The sequence below is a fragment of the Pan paniscus genome, chromosome 3 (assembly GCF_029289425.2).
Source record: "Pan paniscus chromosome 3, NHGRI_mPanPan1-v2.0_pri, whole genome shotgun sequence".
In the NCBI taxonomy this organism is placed as follows: domain Eukaryota; kingdom Metazoa; phylum Chordata; class Mammalia; order Primates; family Hominidae; genus Pan; species Pan paniscus.
Genome location: NC_073252.2, coordinates 67,787,931 through 67,815,305, shown reverse-complemented (window position 1 = coordinate 67,815,305; position 27,375 = coordinate 67,787,931). Strand labels below are relative to the sequence as shown.

Here is a 27,375-nt window from a genome sequence, read left to right as displayed (position 1 = left end):
AATTTAAAAGTACCAAAAATATTTAATAATAACTAAGCTGTAAATGTTATAAAGTGAAATTAGATAACTCATACTTGATTGGAATATTTTTTGGTGTTCTTAGTTAAAATAACATTAGCATTTATTATTGTTATGGTTATTTTTCTGATCCTCTCTATATCATTTATATAGGCTTTTTATTAAACGAAAATTGCTATTGAACATGAAAAAATTCAGAATACATTCAGATTTTAAAAAGTAAAGAAATACTCACTTTCTTACTTTCACATATATTATGTGAATTACTTACCACAATATCCTGAAGCCTCAGTTATTTTCTGCTTTGTGGATAAGGCTTCTGATACTCGAAGAGATTAAGTACTTTGTTAAAAGTAACAATGACTAAATTGAAGTGACAAGATTAAATTCAAGGCTTTAGACTCCAAGAATTAATTACTCAAGATTCCTCTTATTTACATCTGTACTTTTGTCTTCATTTTTATAATTGTTTGACACCCTGACATTACAGGATATCTTAAGGTATTATGATGTAACAACCTTCTTATTTTCTAGCTCTAATTTTCTTTATCTTTTACTCAACATTTTAGAGCTGATGATTTAAGAGGAAGAGTCCCAAGGACTGTTTAGTGGGCAGCATGATACAACTTGTAGTTTGAATCAAAATCCATTGTAGAAGAGAGAGATGATTAAAGAGAAGTCATTTATTCAATCAGTGCATTAATTGTGCAGCTACTGTATATTACATATTTCTCCAGGAGCTGGAGGATTCGTAATCAGAAGAGATGAAACAACTTATTCTCTTAGAGCTTTCTTTCTAGTTGGGGAGGGCACAGAAAATAAGTAGAAAAAATATTAAAATATATAGTTTAGGTAAGTGATAAGGAGTAAGAGGAAAATAATGCAAGGAAAGCAATAGAGAGAGTTAGAATACGGAAAAGGGGTCTGTATTTTTAGATACGATGACTCAGAAAAAACCCTCTGTGAGAAGGTGACATTTGAATAAATAATAAAAGGAGGGTGGCAAGTAAGCCACGCAGATATCTTTTGGAAGAGTATTCCAGTCCAAAGGAGCATCAGATGCAAAGACCATGGGCTGGAATATCTCTCAACCATTCAAAGAACAGAGCAGGTCAATGGAAGTGGAATGAACTGAGGCACTGAAGGAAGGGAAAAATAGGAAATGATGTCACAGGGGTGCAGTTCTTAGGGCTATGTAAGGCTTTTGTAAAGACTTAGTTTTATTTTCATTGAGTGGGAGCCATTGGAGGCTTTGATTAGAGGAGCAATGTCATGTGACTTATATATAAAAAGAATCTCTCTGCTCTGCTAAATATAGAGAGAAGTGGGATTAGGGCCAACGTAGGGAGATCAGTTAAGAGGCTCTTCATAAGAAATCAGATGGCTCCAATCAAGTTGGTGCAGTTGAGATGATAAGAACCTGTCAGGCTTAGAGGGTAAGACCTATAAGATTTCCTGATGGATTAAATGTAGTGTATGAAGGAAATAGAGGAGTCAATACAACTCCTGAGTTTTTGGCCAGAACATTTTCAAGAATGAAGTTGCTATTTGCTAAAATGAGGAAAACAGAAGGAAGAGCAGATTGGAAGCAGGAGGGCAGAATAGGATAAGATCAGGAGCTGTTTTGGGCATATAATATTTGATATCTTATTAAATATCCAAGTGGAGATTAAATGGGTGCTTAAGCTGTGCTGACATGAGAGGGTCCAGCTCTAAAGCATTTAGCCTAATAGAAGTGGGAATATAATCATTCAAAACCAAATATTTTTTATAGATTTTTTAAATGTCAAACACAGTACTAGGTGCTAGGATGTAATATTAATAAAATTGATATAATCCCTGCTCTCAAGGTACATAATGGTATATAGTTTGTTTTATAGGTGATTGAGTTATATAGTGTTCACAAACATGCAATCTCAGAAATAGGAATCCTTGTGCCATTATCACATTGGTACAACTATACCTAGGAGTTTAATTCAACTTGTCTTCCTCTTGAAAGGAGTTTGCTTTTTTCTATGCACAGACCGCCTTCCTAGAAGTTCTATTATGGCAGACTATTAATTATAAACAAGGCTTTTCATATTTACATCTGTTATTTACATTCAATGTCCACTTGATATGGTTTGGCTGTGTCCTAATCCAAGTATCACCTTGAATTGCAATAATCAAGTGATAAGGAGTAAGGGGAAAATAATGCAAGAAAAGCAATAGAGAGAGTGAGAATACAGAAAAGGGGTCTGTAATTTTAGATAGGATGACTCAGAAAAAACCCTCTGTGAGAAGGCGACATTTGATAATTGAATAATGGGAGCGGTTCCCCCATACTGTTCTCATGGTAGTGATTAAGTCTCATGAGATCTGATGGTTTTATAAATGGGAGTTCCCCTGCACAAATTCTCTCTTGCCTGCTGCCTTGTAAGACGTGTCTTGCTCCCCCTTCACCTTCTGCCATGATTGTGAAGCCTGCAAGTGGAACTGTGAGTCCATTAAACTGCTCTTCTTTATAAATTACCCAGTCTTGGGTATGTCTTTATCAGCAGCATGAGAATGGACTAATACACCATTGTTCTTTCCCATTCATGTTACTGGTAAAATTCAAGTATTGAGTTGTATTTGATGAGTGCTGCCCTCCCAGTGTCATGGACATATAGGTGGTTGGTGTTGATGTTTTCCTGCTAAACAGTCATACTTAAAAGGTGAATTATTTACTAGGATTTTTTGTGCTATGTTTGAGAGTTACAAATTTTTGCTACTGACATTTCAAGATCTGATATTCTTCTCTTAGTAACTCTGCATGGGGTTTTTGAAGAGCCTACTAAGGCACTGAGTAAAACAAATACATTTCTAATAATGCACCTACACAGATAAAAGTGGGAGTTCTTTGGTTTCTTTTCTTTTTTTCTTGTTCTTTTTTTTTTTTTAAAGGTGTTTCAGGTCTTTTGGATACATTTGAGATGGTGTTATACCTGCCATTTTTCCATTATGAAAGACTGCTGTGCTAAACGTTGGTGCTTGATTCTCAATCGCAGCATCTTTCCTTTGAGTCAAAGAAGAGAGCAAATAGCCCTCTATTCAGGGAACCAGGTAGCACTAACCACTCTCCACTCTCAAACACTAAAAGTAATTTAAGCTGTCGCAGACGCAACACTGCTTTGGTAGCATCCCCCGGAGAACAAAGCAGTTAAAGCAAAATTTCATGTGGTTTTCTTTCATGACTTGAGCTCCTTCTGAGAAATATATCAAGAGTTATGCAGGAATATTTCAAAACTGCTTCATTGACAGTATTCTAGTGGAGTTCTTCATCAAATAACAACTGTGAAGTCGTATCTGGCAGTATGAGAAGTGCTTTGATTCAGATTACAGCATGGTGGCTCACTTCTAAGAATTTCCACATCCAGAAAAATCTTTGAAAGGATGAAGTTTAAAAAAATGAAGAAAACCTGGATATGTGTTTTTTAAATGTCTGCCTTTAAAAATCAATTTTTTTTCAATATTTGTTTTAGATTCATGGGGTACATGGACAGGTTTGTTACATAGGTGTATTGTGTGATGCTGAAGTTTGGGGTATGAATGATCCCATTACCCAGGTATTGAGTGAGCATAGTGCCCAATAGGTTTTCTACCATTGCCCCCTCCCTCCCTACCACCTCTGGTAGTCCCAAGTTTCTATTGTGGCCATCTATATGTCCATGAATACTCAGTGTTTAGCTCCTGATTATAAGTGAGAACATGCAGTATTTGGAAAACGTGAATATTTATATAGGTTAAAATTGGGCTTAGTGTGGAAGCCAACTAAATGTGGCAACTTCCATCCTAAAACAAAAGTCAGTGTGTATGATCTATATAGTTGAAAAAGGTATCAATTAGAAAGACAACTCTTTCTTGTCAACTCAAAATTTTTCCATGTACATGTTTATACTTTTATTAATTTTGCATATATCCATAAAAATCAATGTCATTGATTTTCATCTTTTAAAATTTTGCAAAAATGCTGTCATAGTGTGTAGATCCTTTTGATGCTTGCTTTTTTTAAAAAAAATAATATTAGATTTTTGTGTATTATCCATGTTTGTGACTTTAAATATAGTACACTGATTTTCTACTATTCTTTAAAATATCATTGTAGAAATTAATCTTTTACCCATTCATTTATCTATTCTGCTACTGATAGACGTTAGGTATTTAGGGATCTTCAAAAAACCTTGAAGGAAAAGAATTGACAGTCATAAACAATTTCTCAACTTTGCTCCAACATCTTGATCTACTTATTTGTTGGGCCTCTATAAATTCTAAAGATTCACAGAAGATTTTTTAGGGTAGGGACAAAATATCTTAAGGTGGAAATAAGAGTTCTGAATCTTAGAACAAGGACAGAAATGAAGTAATTGACAACCAAGGAACATGGCAGACGTGGAGCTTCCTGGACTATTTTAACAGAACCAAAACATGATGTTTCAGTACAGTTCGTGAACTTTTTCTTGTTTCTTAGCTCTACTGTCTTCTATATGCTGCTGTTTAATACAGCAATTCTGAATATTTATTTTCTGTCAATGTATAACAGGCTCTATTCATGCAAAACCTTTCAAAGATCAAACTTGCTGATGTCTTTAAGCTATTCAATATGAATATAAATCCAATGAATATCCTAATTCTTTTAGATCTTCCCCAAAATAAGTGGTGCACATGTGTGGCTATTCATTAGAATTCACTGGGGATCTTTATGAAAATACATACTTACATGACACAACCTTGGAAATTATGATACAAGATTTAGAGGACAAAGGAATTGCATTTTTAATTTTAAAACTCCTTAGATGATTCAAAAATTAGTTGAGATACAGCTTCCCCAAGTGTAAAGCTTAAAATTGTAAATAGTATTCCCTACTGGAGATGGTCTGAAAATTAGTCTAAAAAAGTGATATAAATTTAAAAAATAAAATGTTTTAACCTTGAAATCTTTGGCCAGAATTAAGTCGGTCTGCTTTAACTACTTATATTCTGAAAATGCTTGTAGCTAAGAAAGAAGCAAACGCTATTGGCGTCTCTGAATATCAAACTGATTTACACCTCACGGAAAAGACAAAATGCTTTATCTGTGGAAGAGAAAACCCAAATCATTAAGTTACTTTATTCATTGTGGGTATAGAGGGTATTTTGTGCATTATTACTATCATGCTTCGTGCATCAGGCCCTTATAAAACTTTGTAATTGGTTATGCATAAGCGCAACTTATGGCTTTTTCGTTGTGTTTCCAGCACAGTGATGCGGTCCATGACCTCCTTCTGGATGTGATCACGTGGGTTGGAATTTTGCTGTCCCTTGTTTGTCTCCTGATTTGCATCTTCACATTTTGCTTTTTCCGCGGGCTCCAGAGTGACCGTAACACCATCCACAAGAACCTCTGCATCAGTCTCTTTGTAGCAGAGCTGCTCTTCCTGATTGGGATCAACCGAACTGACCAACCAGTAAGCAACCTATATTGATACCAGTGAAGAACTTTTCCACTTCCAGCTTTTCAGTACCGCCAATACTAAAAATACTTATGTTTGAAAGTATCATTTCTTCTAGTCATCTAAGATAGATAACTAATTTTCAGGCCTTACTCAGTTTTCCATTTTTCATATCCCATCGTCATAAATAAGCAGCAAACTTTATGAATAAGGTGTATATTTCATTTTTAAATAGACTTTTGTTTTTTAGAGCAGTTATGGCTTTACAGCAAAATTAAGCAGGAGCTACAGACATTCCCATCTATTCCCTGCTCCCACACATGCATAGTGTCCTTCATTATCAACATCCTCCACCAGAGAGGTACACTTGTTTGACAACTGATGAACCTACATCGACACATCATTATCTTCCAAATTCCATAGTTTACGTTAGATTTCACTCTAGGTATTGTACATTCTCTGGGTTTGAGTATAATTTTTTCACTGCCTTGAAAATCATCTGTGCTTCCTCTGTTTATCCCTCCTTTCCCACTAACCTCTGGTAACCACTAATTTTTTTTTTTTTTTTTTACTATCTCCATGGTTTTGGCTTTTCAGAATGTCACATAATTAGAATCATTTAGTATGTAGCTTTTCCAGATTGGCATCTCTCTATCTCTTTCTTTCTTTCTTTGTTTTTCTTTCTTTTCTTTTTTGAGAAAAGGTCTCACTCTGTCATTCAAGCAGGAGTGCAGTGGCATGATCCTGGCCCACTGCAATCTCCACCTCCCAAGCTCAAGCGATCCTCCCACCACAGCCTCTGGAGTAGCTGGGACTACAGGCATTTGCCACCATGCCCAGCTAATTTTTTGTATTTTTAGTAGAGACAGGGTTTCACCATGTTGTTCAGGCTGATCTCAAAATCCTGGATTCAATCGATCCACCCACCTCAGCCTCCCAAAGTGCTGGGATTACAGGTGTGAGGCACCACGCCTGGCCAAGGCTTCTCTTAAATGGTCATATATATTTGAATTTCCTCCATGCCTTTTTTGGCTTGATAGCTTATTTCTTTTTAGTGCTAAATAATATCCCGTTGTCTGATGTACCACAGTTTATCTACTCACCTACTGAAGGACATCTTGGTTGCTTCCAAGATGTCATCTGTGCTTTTATCAATTATGAAGAAAGCTGCTATAACCATATGTGTGCAGGTTTTTGTGTGGACATATGTTTTTAACTCCTTTGGGTAAAACCAGGGAGTACAATTTGTGGATCACATGGTAAGAGTATATTTAGCTTTAAAGAAACTGACAAATTGTCTTCCAAAGTGGCTGTACCATTTTGTGTTCCCATTAGCAATAAAGGAGATGTACATTTCTTCGGAAATTATTTCATAAACTTGTCTTTCTAAGGAACTACATATTGTCATTTTTTTTTCTTTTGTTTTAACCATAGGGCTCAATATTGAGGAAACTTTGGTAAAATTATTTAGAAAATGAAAGAATATCTTTTTTTCCAATTAATAGAATAATGCTTTAAAGTTTGTAATATGCCTTAATCTGCAGGTCTAAAATGGGTTTTTCTAATTGATGTATTTTGGAAAATAGTACAACCTGCAAAGCATTTTTAGTATATGTAAACTCTTCCCAAATTTTGTTTGGCACTTTATATTTGCATGAGTTCTGGTCATGTCTTTAATTGCCAGCCTTGTACATTATTGCAACCTACATTTAGTCATACCAAGGAAAGGAGGAAGAAAAAAAGGGAAAAAAAAGAAAAAAAAAAGAACAGCACTAGCCAACTGTTGGTAAAACCAAACAGAAAATATAAATAATAGACAATATCTTCATATATTACACAGACTTTATGCCCACTTATAATTTTTGTGAGCCAGTTTCAGTTTACTTAAGATTTATGCACATGTTACAAGTTTGTTATCATGAGTAAAATTGCAAAATAGCAGAAAAGTTTCATTTTGTAGAAGGCTTTTGAGCATAATAAATAGTTCGCTTACTTAATGCTGTTTTCTGGTATGTGTCCATATGTATGGAGTGCTTTACAATAAAAATGCAGTTGGATTCATGTTTGTGATTACACATTCATGATTAATGACTGTAAAGGGTACAATTATGGTGATTATATTTTTAATTGGGCAACATATACTAATGTGACAGCTTTCCCCATAAATGCATACCTATGAATAAGCAATCAAAGTACACATTTCTTTCCCCAAAAAAGTAAAGCCTTATGATAACAAAAATTAATAGTTGACATTCTAACTCTAAAAAGCAAGAAATGGAAAATTGTGTTATTTTCCAAGAATGTATCATTTTATTCTCTTGTTAGCTTGCAATTCAAATGCTGTGTGATTTCTTTTCATTTAGAGACCTTATTCTTATTTTTGTTTCCTGATGTTATATATGGTATGAAAAACTTCACCAAATATTGCATACTACACAAAACTCATTTCTAACAAGTAATATAAAGAACAATGATTGATATGAAAAACATGGGTAGAGTGCAGCTCAGCAAAACTTGTCTTTACTCTCCTTGCTAGCGAGGTATCCTTTTCTGCACTCCACATAGTGTTTAGGACCAGCTTTCTTTCTAGCTCCTCAGATGTAAGACTTGCTGATCTCTCCTTCATTGTCATCTTTGTGACCCAAAATTTGACCTGCCCTTTTGTCTCATTTCATAAGGATCATACTCATCAATGAATTTCTGTTACTCTGATAACTTCTGTAAGTTTGTTGACCTTTTCTAGTAGTAGTTATAGATTTTAGTCAGGGTTTCCTATAAGGAAGAATAACTCAAAGAAATGAGAATTAAGGAACTGACTGAAGAGTAAGAAATTGATAGTTGGTCAGCTGAAAATTGTAGTACTTTAGAAAATATACAAAAATAAGAGCTGGCTGCCTTTTTTGACCAAGCTTGTCTAAACCAATATTTAGTACAATAACAAAAAATCAGAGAAAGAAAGCAGTTTGGGAACATTTAATTTTAAGCAGATCCATTTTTATTCATGTTCACCATGAATTTTCCAACACCACCTTAAATCATTTTTGAAACAAGGCAGGGTACAAATAAACAAACAATTACTAATAATTAATTTCATCATGAAACAATTAGTAATAATCTCATCATGAAAAGACTGCAATTAACTACACTATTTAATTTTCCCCTTAGTTTTAATGTTTCTCTTTCATTGACTATTGAAGAACTTACTATGTTAGTATGTTCTAACTCTAACTCTGACTCTAACTGTAACTCATGATTATGGCCAAGAGAAAAAATTCTTAAAATCTATTTTAAAATATTTACGCTAATATCAGAAATAATTATTCATAGGCTCTTATTAGAATTTTTTCTAAGTATTATAATTTTTTTATTCTAATGATACACTGTCATCCATAAGCCATTATTAATGTTAAAGGCAGTTTTCAAAGATAGATTATATTTAAGTATATTAGTTTTAATATCTGTGTTTTAAGAATCTTCCCTAGGTTATTATTTTGCAGATCTATTTTAATGCAGTTTTGGTAAATATTTAATTTGGTTTTATGGCAGTTGACTAGTATCCCATGTGGTAGTGATTTGACTAAATCATTTGTTCCTTTTCCTAGATTGCCTGTGCTGTTTTCGCTGCCCTGTTACATTTCTTCTTCTTGGCTGCCTTCACCTGGATGTTCCTGGAGGGGGTGCAGCTTTATATCATGCTGGTGGAGGTTTTTGAGAGTGAACATTCACGTAGGAAATACTTTTATCTGGTCGGCTATGGGATGCCTGCACTCATTGTGGCTGTGTCAGCTGCAGTAGACTACAGGAGTTATGGAACAGATAAAGTGTAAGTTTATTGTTTTCTTTCTTTTTAAATCTAGGTGAAATAAAAGTGTTGGATTTTCTTGGAAGCTAAGGTCTTTATATTACCTCACAGTGAAGAAACCGGGCAGCAAATGTGTATAATTCAATCCATGGTTATACTTTGGTTATGATGTAAAAAGAAAAAAATACCTTGAGACTTATCATGATGCTGTTTTAAAACAGCGTAATTTTTCTACATCTACATCATAACCTTGTGTAATTATGAAGAGATCATAATTTTATTTTTCTTCAGAACATTAAGACATTAGTCAAAGGAAGAACTAGCTGTATGAAGAGCTATTTGCTAGCATAGGATGGTGCAGTCCCTGACATTGCTGGCTTCTCTTCTTCCTGACAAGTCCGTTCAAGTCACTGGAAAGCCTTTTATGTCATCAACAGAAAGAGTATAGGAGCAGGGACAGCCTGTGTTTTTCCCCTTTTTTCCTGCGTAGGCGTTGAGGTAGAGTGATGAATTTTGCTTTCAACATAGCTTTAAACTGTTAAGACATATGTATCGAGATGTGAAGCATATTAGCATGGAGTTCAGATAAAAATATGTTTGCAATCTACATACATATAACAGTTGAGATACCCAGAGTAAATCAAAGTTTTATGAGAAGAGATTAGAAAGTAAACCAAGATAGACCTCTGATGAATAATCATATTTAGAACTAGACCCAGGAGAAAAAAATACAAGTAGAGAAAAAGAAGAGGTAAGCAGAGGCTTAGAAAGATTACTATGAAGTTTAGATTCAAGGCAAGGGAGAAGAAAGTCTCAAGATGGTGTTTCAAAACACCATCAGTGGCCAGACACAGTGGTGCATGTCTATAAAGCTACTTAGAATGCTGAGGCAGGGGAATCGCCTGAGCCCAGCCTTTGAGATTACAGTGAGCTGTGATCATGCCACCTTACTCCAGCTTGGATGACAGAGTGAGAACTCATCTCTAAGAAGCAAAACAAAACTAAAACAAAAAACCACCATCAGTGGTGTTTTATGTCAAAATTAATTTAAGTAAAAAACAAAAACAAACAAAAGAAACCATTTGACCTCTGCAACAAGTCTGTTTTTTTAAGAGGCCCCCAGAGGTCTCTATGTTGCCTGGGCTGCTGGAACTTCTGGGCTCAAGTGATCCACCTGCCTCAGCCTCCCAAGTAGTGCAGCAGCCATTTTTGCAAAGTACTGGAAGCAGAAATCAAATTGGAAGGCGTGAAGACATAAGTTAGTAGTAAGAGCGTTATTTACACCTGGAAGTAAGTTGATTGAAAAATAGTGAAAATATTAACTTATGTGATAATCATGAAGGAAAATTTTAAAGATGAAGTCTTAAGCATATCTAGGGTGAGAAGAATCAAATTAATAGGAGGAGATTCATAGAGAGAAAATTCCTTATAGTATATATAGGCAAAATGAAAGGGAAAAGTCTTGGGAGGTAGAAAGACACAAGGCTAAACACAAGATTGGAAAATCTTGATTTATTACTAAAAGTGGTTTTAGAATTTGCAAAGTCCATGGCACTAATTTTACAGGTGAGAAAATAAAATACTAGATAAATTAATTGCATTGCCTGTGGTTATAGAGTTAGTGGTAGCAGATTTGAGATAAACCAAGTCAGGTTATTTCAAATAAACTAGGATTTTTTTTTTTTTTTGAAATTGTAAAATTACCTCACTTTTTTGAGGTGAGTGTGAAGAAAAGGACAGGCAAGGTACATTTTGAAGCAGAGGAACTTTTCCTTCAAGTAAAAGATGCTGATTTCTATTGAGTGAATAGGTGAGGTCATGTCAAGAGAACAGATTTGAAAAGCTTTTAAATGAACACTATGGAAAATGTGCTAAGGAGCCAATTAGACATTAATAAAAAGATTTTCAAGCAGCAGTGTAGGCTCAGATGAGGTTAGATAACTTCAATTTGTACAGAAGTTAATAAGCCAAATTTCATGACTTTCCACCGGCAATCAGCAGTCTGAACATGTTGGCAATAAAACAGCTTGCTTCTCAGAAGTGAGGATTCATAAAAAGGGAATGACAAGAAGAGGACACCAGAATTATTGGGAGCATAGTTAAAACAGCATATGTGAACTATGCTATTTTAAGCACCAACAATACAATTAAAAGAAGACTTATTCCCGTTGAGTCTTTGTCTTGAGTATAGTGACAGGCTATATAAAACCATTTGTCTAAATATGCCAATAACTATTATTTTTTAATCTCACCTTTGTGAATAATCAAGTCTGTGATTTTTCTGTTGATTCCAGTGACATCTGTGAAACAGACTAGGATTAGTTAAAAAAAAAAACAAAAAACACATTATCTGAGGTTGTCCCTAAAGATATCTTAGGGGAGGGGTGTTAGGTTGATATAGGTTTGTTTTTTTTTTTTAAATAACATCTTTGATATATTCATGTAACATAAAATTCAGTCTTTAAAGCATACACTTCAGTTGTTTTTAGGATGTTTGTGGTATTATGTACTCATCACTATTGTCTAATTTTAGAATATTTTCATCAAAACAAAAAAGAAACCCCTAGCAGTCATTTCACCTAGATCATGGGACTTTACATTTTTCTCAATGCATTTTCTACCACAAAATTGAGTAATATAGTTATTTGTGACCTTATGCTATTTCAAATATTGTTGCTAAGTAGCTCCATTTTGCTCTCTTGAAGTTTCAAATTACATTTTTCTTTTACATCAATTTTTTTCTTCTTAGGTATTTGGAAATTGTCCTGTTACTACTGAACTCATTCAATTTGTTTTGTTTGTGTTTTAGTCATTTACTTTGAGACAGATGTCATTTTTTGGATAGTAGAAATCTATCTTTTCTTAGAATCAATAATATGTAGTCTCTTGTGACTTTGTTAAAGCTTTGGCCATCATTGCTTTAATTTCCTGCACCGTAACTGGAAGCTCTCATTTACTGACATTATTACTGTGTGAGACTAGGGGCTAATTTATTTCCCAGACACTGATTTAAAACAAGCCTTAATAATAGTTCAGTCTTGCAATTATCACTTTTTCCAACACAAAGAGAAGCAAAACAGATACAAAGAAAAGGGAGGGTAGATGGAAAAGAGATAGGAAAAGAAAGGGAAAATTTCATTATTTCAATTATTTCACAGGCGGGCATAACACATTTTAGTGTCTTGTGGTACATTGTAAATAAATTGTCCACACAAAAGCCTTCAGAATACATGTAAAAAATGTTTAACTTCTACTTTTTCGGAATTCATGCAATCCAACATCTATACAGTGCTGTTTTCCCACTGAAGAAGCAGATATTGAAAAGAGAACCAGTACTGAGCCATGGTGTTTACTTGAGAAGTTGAAGTGAACAGATTGTTTCCATCAGGGCTTAATCAAGACATCACAGTGAAAATATAAGCCATTAATTTTTACACAACTCAAAGAATTTCTGTATATAGAATTATATGTCTTGTTTCCTATCATCGAGACTCTTTGTTCCAGTTTCTCTTGCTGTTGTATATTGCTTTTATTTTATTTTATTTTATTTTATTTTATTTATTTTTGAGATGGAGTTTCACTCTTGTTGCCCAGGCTGGAGTGCAATGGCACAATCTTGGCTCACCACAACCTCTGCTGCCCGGGTTCAAGCGATTCTCCTGACTCAGCCTCCCGAGCAGCCAAGTAGCTGGGATTACAGGCATGCACCACCACGCCCGGCTAATTTTGTATTTTTTTAGTAGAGATGGGCTTTCTCCGTGTTTTTCAGGCTGGTCTCGAACTCCCAACCTCAGGTGATCTGCCAGCCTTGTCCTGCCAAAGTGCTGGGATTACAGGTGTGAGCCACCATGCCCAGCCTGCTTTTATTTTATTTAATATGGCATTTCCCACTCCCTGCTCACCACGTGCATCTTTTTTTTCACACGTCTCTGCTGTCTCAAGTTTGTTTGTTTGCAATGTTACCTTCCTATGTACTACACTGATTCTTTAAATATGAAAATGTATAGTCCACAGCCTATAATAAAGTGGAGTTACCAGAAATCAGAGATATATTGTCAACTATTTTCTTTAAATTATTATTAAGCTCAATACAGTAAAATTGTATGTCTTGGAAATCTTTTTTACTTGTTTTTGGAACTTCATGATTCTTAAGTTTTTATTCTTCAGTCTTGCCCACTTACAGTACATCTAGAATAAAACCATTGAATGTCTATTACAATAATTCAGATAATAGACATGTCTCCCTTTTCTCTCCTATTAATGTATTTGTTTATTATACTGACAATGAGGTTTTATTTCTGAAACCTTTAATATAATAATAATACCTTACATTTCTAAAATTTAGAGAATTATACTAATGGTAGGAGATCAAATCAGAGATAAAATTGTTTCGTAGGTTAAATAAATGCTATTTTGACAGATATGGAGATAAATATCATATTCCATCTGGCTGATGGATTTTGATGTTTTTCTATGAAATGTTGTTAGGGCTATTGAATTTATTATTATGTATAAAACACATACACACAAAGCATACAAATTTGATTCTGAGAAGTTGCTTAGTTTGCCATCAATTTGCAGTGCTTGTAAGGAGCCATTATTTGTTTAACAAAACCTTTTTATCTGTACTGACATTATATTCAAGAATGTACTTAGAATAACATTTGGTTAAAATAATTAGATATTTTAAAAATCCATTTTAAAAAACAATAATCTTAAAAAAAAAAAACTCTGCTAGTAGACCACAGGTATAAATTGCGCTGTTAATAATGGACATTTATTTTCATTTATCTCTTTCTTATATCTTTTTATGTCTCTCATACTGTTATTCATATGGATATTCAGTGGGATGCCATCAATATGATACTGTCAGAAGATAATTATAGCAAAGGCTGTCATTGACTTAACAGTAATTCAGTCAGGACAGATTTGGAAATTCAGTGCTAAATACTTCGGTTTTATGACCTGAAACTAATCACTTCATTTAAACTTTAATTATTCTAATATTACCAAAACATGCAAACTGTTTGAACAGTAAATTTTTACTTTTAAAAAAATCACATTGATAGTTTATAGCATTTCCCACTCAGTCTCATGTATGAAAAAGCAGTGGTTACCATCATGAGTGGATTGGAAGAAGGAATTAGAAGTGGGTACCAGGAAAAGGGAGAGAGCACACTGGGAAGGGGTAAAGCCCAGAGAATTGTCTAGGAGAGAAAATCTGGGCTAAAAAATTGATGAGTAGTTTCTAAATATGTGGATGAAGTCATGAACATTTATAATCGATAAGAACATTCTTGAGTGCTAGAAGAATAGCCAAGCTGTTAAAAATAATTGAAATCAAATTTTATGATCGGAAAATTGTTGTAAATTATCTATTAAACTTTACATTTGTCTTCCCAGCTCACTAGCTTAAGAGTATCTTTAAAAGGGGTACTCTCTCCTCTGTTAATTAAAAGACCCTAGACTTCCTTATTTTCACTTCATCATCTAACCAGCATAATCATGTAGGTAGAAAAGTGATTATAGATTTCTTAAAAATATCAGATTAGTGTATTATTCAAGAAAGAGATTAGTTAAGGAAGATTGAACTTGATGGTATATGCAAGTTACATGCATAGATTTATTTAATTATTTTGTTCACAATTCCTTAGCATTTCAAATTCATAGAGAATCATATTTTCACTTAAGGAGTATTTTGCTAAGCAATTATTATATGATGTTATAAAATGTCCTTATAACACTTCATTGACATAAAGCATTTACCTTGCTGTAATGTTATCACCAGGTGTGTTTGACTATAGCTTGGCCAGTAGGAAATAATACAGATAATGAAGAAGTATTTGTTATTGACATATGAAGGTCATCATTCAATATGTCTACAGGGAGTACATGTGTAGGTTTCTATACTATTTTATTCAAGGCCAAGAACATTTTATGTGTATGTGTAGTAAATACTGAAGGGTTATTGTGTCACCATTTTATCATCCAGAAAGCCAATGATTGGACATATAAAATTATCATCATATCTAAGAATTCTGGATTAAGCATAACTTTTTTCTATTAAGAAGTTATCCATACCAGGACTATATCAGAGATCATCAGGACCACTGTGCTGTTATTTTTAAAATGCAATGAAATGTTAGACTTAAAATTGAATATTGGACCTGAGTTCCTATTGGTACCAAAGAAGTATAACAACTTCCACAGCTATCATTAGACATCTAAAGATCATGTATAATATATGATGACTTTATCCACTAGGATGGCTACAATAAAAGGTACACAGTGACAAACATTGTTGAAGATGTGGAAAATCAGAACCCTCATATATTGCTGGTGGCAGTGTCAAATGGTGTAGCTAGCTCCTACAGAAAATCGTTTCACAGATTTTCAAAAGGTTAAACATAGTTTTGATCCAGCAATTCTACTCCTAAGCATTTATAAAAAAAAAAAAATAAAAACTAAGGTCCATGTTAAAACTTGTATACAAGAGTTTATAGCAGCATTATTTATGTTAGCCAAAGCATGGGAATACCCAATGCCCATCAACTGATGAAAAGATAAAATGTGTAATACCTAAATGATGGAGTATTTTTTGGCAATAAAAATGAAGTATTAACACATGCCATAAAATACATAAACTTTAAAATTATTATGTTAAGTGACTAAAGCCAGTTATAAAAGACTATATATTATATGTTCCCATATATATATATAATGTCCAGAATAGGCAAATCTTTAAAGACAGAAAATATAGTGGTTGCTAAGATTGGGGAGAGTGTGGATGGGTCATTGTAGAGCAGTGGGAGGTCGAAAATGGGGAGTGACTTTTGGTGGGTACAGAGTTTCATTTTGGTAAAATGAAAATGTAAAATTAGATTATGCTGGTGGGTTCACAACTCTTAAATATACTAAAAATGTTGGAGTTATACTCTGTTAAATAAAGGATTTATGATATATAAATCGTATTGCAGTGAAGCTGTTTAATAATACTAAAAGTTTCTCTAACATTGAGATGACCTTATATTTAGAAAGATCTGATATTTTGACTTGAGACCTGTTTCAGTAGTCTGTGCATTATATACAGCATATAAATTTCTCACCTACTCATTGAGAATTTATAATTATCAACCAATCTACACCTTTAGTTGTTTTATAACTTATATCATTATTCTCTGGAGAAACATCTAGTAGCCACAGAGAGTTTGGAGTCAGGTAGACTAGAATAAAATTCAGTCTCAACTACTTATTATCTGTGTGGCTGTGGGTAGTTTACCCGAGTATCACATTCCTAATCTGTAAAGTGGAAGTTATTATAAGTACCTTGCAAGACTCTTCCGATGTTTGAAACTGTGTGTGTGTGTGTGTGTGTTTGTACGTATTTATGAATCAGTGTATGTATATACACAATGTGTATGTATGTATGTAAACAGTATGTATATATGTAAAATATATGCTAGACATCTATGTCTAGCATAGTTAAGTATTTATTAAATTAGAACTTTTATTATTACTGGTAGTATTATTTGGCTGATACAAATAAAGAAATACAAACATGATCAGCAACGTTGTTTTCAATTATAAAATAGATTGTATTAAAAAGCAACCACTTACTAGAGTAGCGATTACAATTCTTGTTTTATTTTTACTTTCAGGTTCAGGGGTACGTGTGAAGGTTTGTTATATAGGTAAACTTGTGTCACGGGGGCTTCTTGTACACAATTCTTATGATATCATCTTCTACTAAGATGAGACCATGGCAATCACTCAACATTTAGTAGTATTAATAAATTATAATAGCCATAATTCTTATCTTTATAGTCCATCATAGAATGTAGGATGCATTTTGCTGAAAAAATGAATGAAACTCTTTTAAAAAAATATAACATGTTGAGGAAATAAAGACAACACAATCTATTTTTGATATATTAGAAGTAGTGTTTAATTCTAAGATCCAAAACTGTAGCAGAACCTCAAATGCTAGTCTTGACCACCACTGATTGCACTCCATCCCTGTATCACTCCATCAACCTTTTTTAAAAATTCATGCACTTGCTTGCAAAGCATTTCAACATTAGATGTATGAATGTGCTGCAATGAAAATGGCATTAAAAAAATTCCTAACAATCATATTATGCAATAAGCTGAGGCCTAGATTTATTATACTTGGCATATATACCTGTCCCTTTTCTCTCTTCTGTCCTTCTTTTTTGCCTAGTTTATTCCTTTCTTATTCTCTCAATCTTGCCATATATATATAAATATAATACATTATATTTATAAAATACATTTATATATAAATATATTTATAATATTACATGATATATATAATATACATATATAATAAACATGAGTGTGGTCAGAATGCACTTGTTTTCTCAAGTCTCTTATGTCTTTTGTTACAGTACTTTTATAAACATAATGTATAGATGATATACATATGATTGAATTTCATTTATAAAAAAGAAATTGCCATATCTTAAAAATTAAATGTGAATGGCCAATCCAAATTACTAATTTCACAAATTAAATGTTGCTAGGTAGATAAAGGCAATTTTCAGATAAATTGTATTCTTCAATAGCGGGTCTGTCTTACCATTCACAAGCTAGACTTCAGTGTGTTTAGTGTGATAAATTGTTCTTCTAGCTTTGTCTCACCTTAACCAGTGTTTTTACCTTGTATCTAAATGTCATTGAATGGTCAGACTTATAAAACTCTGAGGTAGTATATATGTGCTCAGGCATGTATGTATACACCCCACATAATGTTCTTCTCCACCTTAAAGGCTGAGTGAATTGTTTTAACATAGGCACAGTGAACTGGGACAGGAATCATGCAAATTTTTAAGGTAGTTAATAGGAAGAGGAGGAAATACAGAAGGCTTTGAGAAAGCCAGCATGTGGCCAGAAACAACAGCAGGTGTGGCCATATGGCAATCAAATTAGAAAAGGGATTCTTGCCACACAGCCTTCCAGAAGAGAGTAAAGCCCCAGCAGCCCTCATGGAGGGATGATTTACTAAGTACATTTTACGTATTTTATATTGCCTCTTTCACTGTTCAATTCCAAAGGAAATGTAAATCCATTTTACCAAATAGATATAAAATTTTTTCTCAAAGAATAAAAATAATCATTTTGAAATGCTCCTTTACATTTAGAAAAGATCACTATGCCAAAGGCACATTTCCAAATAAAGCATTGGCTAAGCTGAGACCATTTTCAAAAAAGCAAAGTTTTGCAAGGCTACAATTTTACTTTAACAAAACATTTGGTGAGATTATTTAATATTTTAAAATTGCCTTAGTCCAAGACAACTGTTAATAATATAATTAAAGGTATTTGTTTAGATTCCTTAACTTGTAAAATAATCTTCTATAGAAGATTGTGAAGCACATTTCTTTTTCTGAAAATGTGTTTTAGTTCTCAGATTAGCTTTCAAAAACCTATTTGACCTACAAAATAATGAGAGCTGTATTATTAAGTCATTCTTAAAACGTATTATTACTATTATATCATGTTGCTATAATTTCAGCAGCATTCATGGGCTGCAGTTGTGTGTGTGTGTGTGTGTGTGTGTGTGTGTGTGTGTGTGTGTCTGATCTAGTCTGGGAAAATGTCCATGTTTTGGTTTTGTCCTTCATTGTTTTTTTGTTTTTGTTTCTGTTTCTTTTTTTCTTTCTTTCTTTTTTTTTTTTTTTTTTTTTTTGAGGTGAAGTCTCATTCTGTCGCCCTGGCTGGGGTGTAACGGCATGATCTTGGCTCACTGCAACCTCTGCCCCCAGATTCCAGAGGTTCTCCTGCCTCAGCCTCCCGATTAGCTGGGATTACAGGCATGCATCACCAGGTCCGGCTAATTTTTGTATTTTTAGTAGAGATGGGATTGCACCATGTTGGCCAGGCTGGTCTCGAACTCCTGACCTCAAGTGATCTACCCACCTCGGCCTCCCAAAGTGTTGGGATTACAAGCCTGAGCCACATGCCCAGCCTCCTTCATTGTTTCTACCCTGAGGGAAAATACAATTACGATCTTTGTTCAGAACTTAGACCTTTGAAAATCTTCCTTCCCCAAGAGTTTCTTTTCTGTCTCTCTCTCTCTCCCTCTCTGTCGCTCTTTTTCGCTCTCTCTCATACACACATACACCCTCTCTCTCTCTCTTTTATTAAGTTGGTGACAAGCTAGCCTATGGTCGGAATGAAGACAATGTTCATATTTCAACCTTGAATTCTCTGGTTTGTTTCTGCTTATATTTAGCACTACACTTCTGTTTCATATGACCAAGTTTTTTGAACACACCGTCACAACAAAAGGGTAACTAATTATCCAAAAAAACCAATGGTGTTTAACTGAGCGTTGATTGCTTCACTAATAGCATTTTTTCGAACAGGTTTATTGTGTTTACTTTGAATAAAGAAATTATCTTGTCTACATAAAAAATGAGAACTTGTAGTCAGTTTCTTGTTAGAGTGCCTATTGTACTTCTACTGAAATTAGTTTACATGTATTTAACTTAATAGAAGAAGGCCGGACTTCGTTTTTCGTTTTTGTTTTGTTTTTGTTTGAGACGAAGCCTCACTCTGTTGCTCAGGCTGAAGTACAGTGCCGGGTTCATGACTCATCACAGCCTGGACCCCTTGGGCTCAAGCCATCCTTCCACTTCAGCCTCTCGAGTAGTTGGGACCACAGGCATGCATCACCATCCCCAGCTATTTTTTTCTTTTCTTTTCTTTGTAGAGATGAGGTCTCACTATATTGCCCAGGTTGGTCTTGAACTCCTAGGCTCAAGCGATCCTCCTGCCGTGGCCTCTCAAAGTCCTGGGATAACAGGGGTGAGCCGCTGTGGCTAGCCTCTTCATTGTTTTAAAATGGGCTTTTTGTAGGCAATCTGTTTTGGTTCAAGGCTTTTTGTTTTTTTTGCTTAAAAATCTAGCTCTTAAAATAAGTTTAAACGTTATAGCAAAGTAAAGGAAGCCAAAAACCATAATAAACATCATTGCCTCCATTACTCAGATGTTAAAATTGTTAGCATTTTAGTGTATTTGCTGTCAGTAATTACTAACCTAAAACATATGGCTAAAGCCCATTTTGTTCACTTCTAGTGCTCTCTACTCTTAATGTGAGAGGCAACCACTAACATGAGTTTGGTGATTTTTTTTTCTTTCCATTAAATAACATATATATATCCATCAAAAATATATTGTGTGTAGTTTTTAATGTCTGTGTATGTATGTTTAACATGTATATATACACACTATATTATATATACATTTGATATAGTTTAGATTCTGTCCCGTACTTTTTTACTCAACTTTGGTTTTTTTTTTTTTTTGAGACAGGGTCTCACTCTGTCACCCAGGCTGGAGCACAGTGCCGTGATTTCAGCTCACTAAAGCCTCAACCACCTGGGTTTAGGTGATCCTACCACCTCAGCCTCCTGAGTAGCTGCGACTACAGGGGCACACCACCATGCCTAGCTAATTTTTGCAGACACAAGGTTTTGCCATGTTGCCTAGGCTGGTCTCAAACTCCTGGGCTCTAGTGAATCACCCTCCTTGGCCTCCCAAAGTGCTGGTATTACAGATGTGAGACACCACACCCAGCCCCCAACTTTTTCTTTTTAATCCTATTGACATATGTAGATCTACTTCCTCCTTTTTAACTGTTTTATAACATTTCATCATATGAATAGAAAATATTGTATTTATTCATTACTTTTTTGATAGGCATTTCTAATTTCCCTTCTTAATAGATTTCTGTTATTCCATTATTGCTTAGGTTTAAGTAACTTTTATAATCACAGAAATATTTGAGTACTTAGGATTTCCATGTTTATATTATATAGCAAACCAGTCTTGAATATTTACCACTGGAGTTATTTTCTTCTGATGCCTCAATTATGGCAAAATGGCAAATAATTCAAGATATTATTTTTAACATCAAATGTAATTTGTTCAAAATTTACATTAATCTTTCTCATAACTAGTCACTTCCATTTTGTCTTCCTGTCATCCTGAAGAATGAAAATGTAATTTCCCAGAGGTTTTAAAAATTGGGGGAGTATTAAATGTAGCTGAAATTAAGTGATTAATAATTTACTTTTGGGTCATGAATCAACTTCATGGGATGCTAAGGATCATTTGCAACCCCAGAAGTATGAGCAATAACAATGCACTTTTTAAGACTCCAGAAATCTCAAAGGTTGGCTGCCCAACCTAATTAAACTTCAATCTTCTGATACCAAATTTATTTCTTCTTTGTACCACATTTCCTCAGATCTTCTTGACAGGAAAATGTCACTTTGCCTGACAGCTGATAGACAGGTTATGTAGCACCATAATCGGAGAGAAAAGGATAGCTTAAAGCTACTTGATTTAATGGCTATGTGTATGGCTTTTTCTTTCTTTATCTTTTTTTTTTTAAGTTTCTATGACAGACACAAAAGGCCTTAGCAAATAGGCCCAGTGCCATATTTTCCTGCTTCCTCCGGGGGTAATTATCTTACTCCATCAATAGTGCTGTCAGAAATTGGGCACATAATTCAACATTTAAATGAACAAGCAATGTAATATTTCCTGTCTCCCAGTGGAATGCTTTGCAGCTCACATTCTTCTCTGTCACTCGCTCACTCTTGATGTATGTCCCATACCCAGTCCTTGAATACCTTCTCTCCCTTGTGTTTCATTGCAGATGTTGGCTCCGACTTGACACCTACTTCATTTGGAGTTTTATAGGACCAGCAACCTTGATAATTATGGTAAGAATTCCTAATTAACTATGTGTTTCCCAGCTCAAGAAGTAAAACTTTCACTATCCCAGTACTGACTGTCTTTAATTTACAGAGGTTAATTTGAGGAAAGCATGTACTTATTTGACCCTACATAATTCAAGCAATTAAACACTCATTATAGTGTACTTTCATGTTGTAAAATAGTTAATCAAAACTGGTGGGAGAAGAAAATATTCATTTGCAAAAGCTTATGGAGTGTTATAGCTACTCAAGGGTCCAATCCAACATAATCCATTTGGTTTTATAGATATTTGAACAAGGATGACTCTAAGGTTGAAAACAGTGTATTTCCATTATTTTTCTTTTGGATAATTTGAATTGGGAACTGACAGAACTTAGAAAGGTGGGAAAACACCTGACTGTTCCTATCAGCTTTGTTTTTTGTATGAATCTTGAAAACTTTAAAATTTAAAAGGAAAACTTTAACATTTTACTTGAGAATGGCACAATCACATTAAGCCTGCATTCTGGAATCATGCTTCCTTTTCTGTTTTTAGATCCATAATATTCTGATTTCAAGAATGGATTAACTTAATTTAGATAAAACTGTTAGTATAATTGCTTATGTACTTATCATTTTAAAAATACAAAGTTGCTATCCATTTTGTGAATAAAATGTTAGCCTATTGACTTTGGATAAATATAGGTCTCCAGTTTCTTATCTGAAATCTTTGGGACAAGATGTATTTTGGAATCAGAAATTTTTCAGACTTTGGAAAGATAATGTGGTACATATATTGCATAATACACAATAACCCTAGTGAGGAATAGGCAGTTACCCAAAATCAAACACATCAACAAATACTCACAGTGGAGACTAGGCAGCACTCTGTAATCAAATACAGTATTTCAACAGCAAAAAAAAAAAAGGAAAGGTAAGAGCAAATAGTGGAAAGACCATGGACAGCCTTATGTCAATTCAAATTAGGTTTTCCCACCACATAGATTTACTTCATGTTAGGCTTTTTGGCCACTGAATGGATTTTTTTTTTTAACAACCTTCATTTTGCAGATTTTTTTGGATTTGGGGATGATTGATAAAGTATTGCGAACATGTATTTTTGAGAGTATTTCAGGAGGGCTTTTATTGCCAAGTTGTGGAATACATAAATTAATCAAGTGGTAAAGGGCAACTCACTATGTGGTTTTTTTACAGTTTACTTGTGTGTGATATATGAAGTTTACATGAGAGCTTTCTGTTTTTCTGTTTTGTTTTGTTTCAAATTTTATGCTTTCTCTGTTTCCAGTGATATGACAATACCATTGGGGGTTTCCTTTACTTTAGTCCTCATTTATTGTAGCATCAGAATTTAAACAACATTTTATCATCCTTTTGAACTAGCTACACAAAAATATATTGATTTTAGTATTTGTATTTTTGTAATACAGTATTTGAAAATGTGTCACTAAATAATAAATTTAGATAAATGTTCAGAGTGTAGAAATAGTAACACACCTAAAAAAGTATTGTTTTTGTTTTGACATGCACTAGACTTTGAATTGTTTCAAAATTTCCACAGCATCATTCCAGCTGATGCTGATTTTATATTTGTGTGATTTGGCATAGCAGGCATAGTAGTGCTTTGTAACTCAGTAGTATCCCAATTCTCAAAACTGGCTTATTGCCTTTACTAAAACACTAGGCAGTCATCTACGATCCAATTCCTTTAAAAGTGTAGTGAGACCTAATTTCCCAGAACAACTCATGTGTTACAGAGAATAAATTTGCTTTTTTGTTCCTACTCCAATTATGCTACATAACACTACCTTTTGCATTCCAGCTTAATGTAATCTTCCTTGGGATTGCTTTATATAAAATGTTTCATCATACTGCTATACTGAAACCTGAATCAGGCTGTCTTGATAACATCAAGTAAGTGATTTTTATTTTTGTTTTCTATAGGTTGCGTTACATTTATACTCCAAACTATCCTTTCTATTATATCAAAATCTTATGACAAAAGGATAAAGAATATGGGTGTATTGTCTTTGCTAAATAAGATTATTGATTGACTATCAAAGTGACTTGATCTGCCTGAAAATAAGTATAATAAAGTTCTGTTTTCAAAGACACTTTTTCTCCTAAATTCTAATTTGGAACATGATAAGTTTTAAATATCTATATTCATTGTGTCCTGAAAACAAACACAACGTTTCCATTTAGGGCAGGTTATTCTTTTTTTTATTATTATTTAATTTTGAGATGGAGTTTCATTCTTGTTGCCCAGTCTGGAGTGCAGTGGTGTGATCTCAGCTCACTGCAACCTCCTCCTCCCGGATTCAAGCGATTTTCCTGCCCCAGCCTCCCGATTAGCTGAGACCACAGGTGCCCACGACCACGCCCTGCTAATTTTTTTGTATTTTTAGTAGAGACGGGGTTTCACCATATTGCCCAGGCTGGTCTCAAACTCCTGACCTCAGATGATCCGCCTGCCTTGGCCTCCCAAAGTACTGGGATTACAGGCACGAGCCACCGCACCTGGCCTGATTATTGTTTCTTAGAGCAATTACCGCATCACTTCTTCACACTCCATCTCCCCCTCCAGAGCAATGTGATGGTACCTACATGTACCAAAAGGGGAATTTTACATCACAGAAGAGGAACCCTGGAATTATGAATGTGGGCATTTATATAGGAGCTGTTAGATGGCTGCCATCCCCTTCTGAGAGAGATAAAGAAACCTTCCTAATGTAAATAGATACTTTGTAATATAAAAATATGGCTCTAAGTTTTACCTCCCTTTGAAATATTAACACTTAACCTCCTGGGAGCTAAAGCTAAATCTCTCCAGAAGTCTTTATCTATTTAATCATCTTTCAAGTTTGAAAGTTTGTTCTTTAACCCAAGTTCCACTTTTGTACGTTCAGAAAGTTCTGCCATGCAGAAATATGAAAATATTCACATTACTTTTCAACAGTAGTAGTACTTTACACAGGCAAAAAAAGTAGCTAATTTACATTTCTGAAAAGAAAAATAGTTGCAGTCCTTGATATAACAAAAAAATTATCGTGTTTCTTTGGAATGTATAATATTTTAGAAAGATAGTAATATTTAGATGCATATTAGTTATTAAGATATGATATATTAAATTGCATTTTCATATAATTTGCCTATGCTGGTGTTATATTTATTAAACGCTTTTACTTAAATGAATGTATTTTCAGAAGTTTCATGAGGTAATCTGTGACTTTTCTGTGCTACTGACATTCTCCTTGAACTACCTCAGATAGCAATTATGTCACCCATTTCCCATCTTTCTATATTCGGTGCCTGACAGTTCCTGGCCCATAGTAGACCCTCAATGAATGGTTACAGAATAAAGTAATATATTAAAGACTTTAGTGACTAAGGTGTGTTGACATTAAGTAGTTAATTTTGTTGAAGGAATTATTTGTCTACATTAAATAAAAAAGATAACCAAGGAATTAGAAAAATTAAAATATAGTGGTGCAAAATAGACATTATCTACAATGAGTGATAGTCTTTTGTAATTCTCAATATTACTTAGTTGAGATAATAGTCATTGTATTGTTTAATTATGTACAATTAAACTGTCCTTCTAAAGTACAGTGTTGGTTTCTTAGACTATTTGTTCCTGATGAAATTGAATTTGCATAAATTAAATAGGCACATAAATTTATCATATTGTACTTTTACCCACGTTAGCACAAATTACATCTTTGTACCTATTTTGTAGTATAAAATAAAACATAAGTAATACTTTATTTATTATTTATATTATGTATTTAAATACTATCAGAAATAAGGGAATAAGACTTTAACATTTATGTAGCACTATGTTATAAATTAGCAAAAAGGATCATTCTTTGTCCTATATTTCAAGTATACTTTTTAGGTAATTTTTTTTTCTTTTTTACTTTTTTGTCTAATTCAACAAAAGGTAAAGACTTTTGCTTACCTTTATGATTTGTATTTAGTACTGTCACATAGTTTAAAATATCAATTTGTTTGTATAATGTTCATATGTATTTCCTTAGGTAATGTGGGTGAATCTTTATGATATCATTGTTTAGAAAAATAATTAAACATGAAAAAAATCAATAATTATATTTAGTGGCATTGGTAGCATCAAGTTTTATATTACAAAGCAAATAAAGTCTTAAATAAAAATATCTTAATTTCAATTATGTCTAAACTGTTTTCTAGGTTATATTCTTTGGAAAGTATTTAATCTTTCTGAGGCTTCCTCTCTTTGAAATGGGTATAATAATGACATATACCTGACCATTAAATGGGCAGAAGAACATAAACCTTTGATGATGCTTTTTAAAAAATTTAGTAAATGAAGAAGATAAATTGGGTAGTTGTTAGAAGGGGTATAGAGGATTTTTTTTCTTTGTTTTAATTTTTATTTATTTATTTATTTTTTCAAGAGGTAGAGTCTTGCTCTGTTGCCCAGTTTGAAGTGCAGTAGTGCCATCAAAGCCCACTGCAGCCTAGACCTCCTGGGCTCAAGATACCCTCCCACCTCAGCATCCTTAGCAGCTGGAACCAGAGGCATGCACCATCACACCTGGCTAATTTTTTTGTGTTTTTTATAGAGATGGGCTTTCACTATGTTACCCAGGCTGGTCTCGAACTCCTGGCCTCAAGCTATCCTTCCGCTTCAGCCTCCTAAAGTGCTGGGATTACAGGCGTGAGCCACTGCACCTGGCTGAGGATGGTTTTAAGTTGAAAGAATTATGAATATAGATATATTGATGGAAAAGAACCAGTGATAGAGAAATTAAGAATATAGGAAAGGAGAATTACTTTTACAGTTGTGATCTGAGGTTGTGTAGAGAATGTGATCCAGAACAGTGGTAGAGCAATTCCACTACATTGGATTTCAGGAAGGACATTTTTCCAGTAAGCTAAAAGAAGCCACACAGGAGGATCCGTTTCCACTGAGACTGGATGGAATAAATAACAATAGGTGTGATGCAGATATGTTGGTGGAACTGGGGTAGCTCAGTGAATTGAGGGATTTCTGCCTAGTCTCCTCAAGGAGGTAGGAAAGATAGTCTTTGGCAGGATAACGGGACATGTTGAAGAAAAACAACAAGGAAGGTATCTCCAGAAAATATTCCTTAATCTTTTCCAGAATCTGAAGAAAATTTCATTTTTATTTAAAATACATTATACTAACAATTTAAGAAGTGGTTGTAAAGAAATCAGCAGGGCATAATTGCTAAAGAAAAAAGGAGTTAAGAAGAGTAATAATGATTTTGAACATTAAGTAAAACTGAAAATCTGGCATGTTTTTAAACAAGAATAAGGCTCTGTATAATATGTATTCAAAATGGTATAGTAAAT

At 33.9% G+C, this 27,375-nt stretch overlaps 1 protein-coding gene across 30 annotated transcripts in view; it reads left to right on the top strand.

Annotated features, from left to right (window-relative positions):
* ADGRL3 (adhesion G protein-coupled receptor L3) overlaps positions 1–27,375 on the top strand; it is an 861,253-nt gene that overhangs the window by 763,185 nt on the left and 70,693 nt on the right. For all 30 annotated transcript variants that reach the window (XM_057302095.2, XM_057302097.2, XM_034958747.4 and 27 more), the window contains 4 exons: positions 5,274–5,483; positions 9,071–9,291; positions 21,959–22,025; positions 23,840–23,931. In XM_057302095.2, the coding sequence (XP_057158078.2) occupies positions 5,274–5,483; positions 9,071–9,291; positions 21,959–22,025; positions 23,840–23,931 (590 nt within the window). The remainder of the gene's footprint in view (positions 1–5,273; positions 5,484–9,070; positions 9,292–21,958; positions 22,026–23,839; positions 23,932–27,375) is intronic.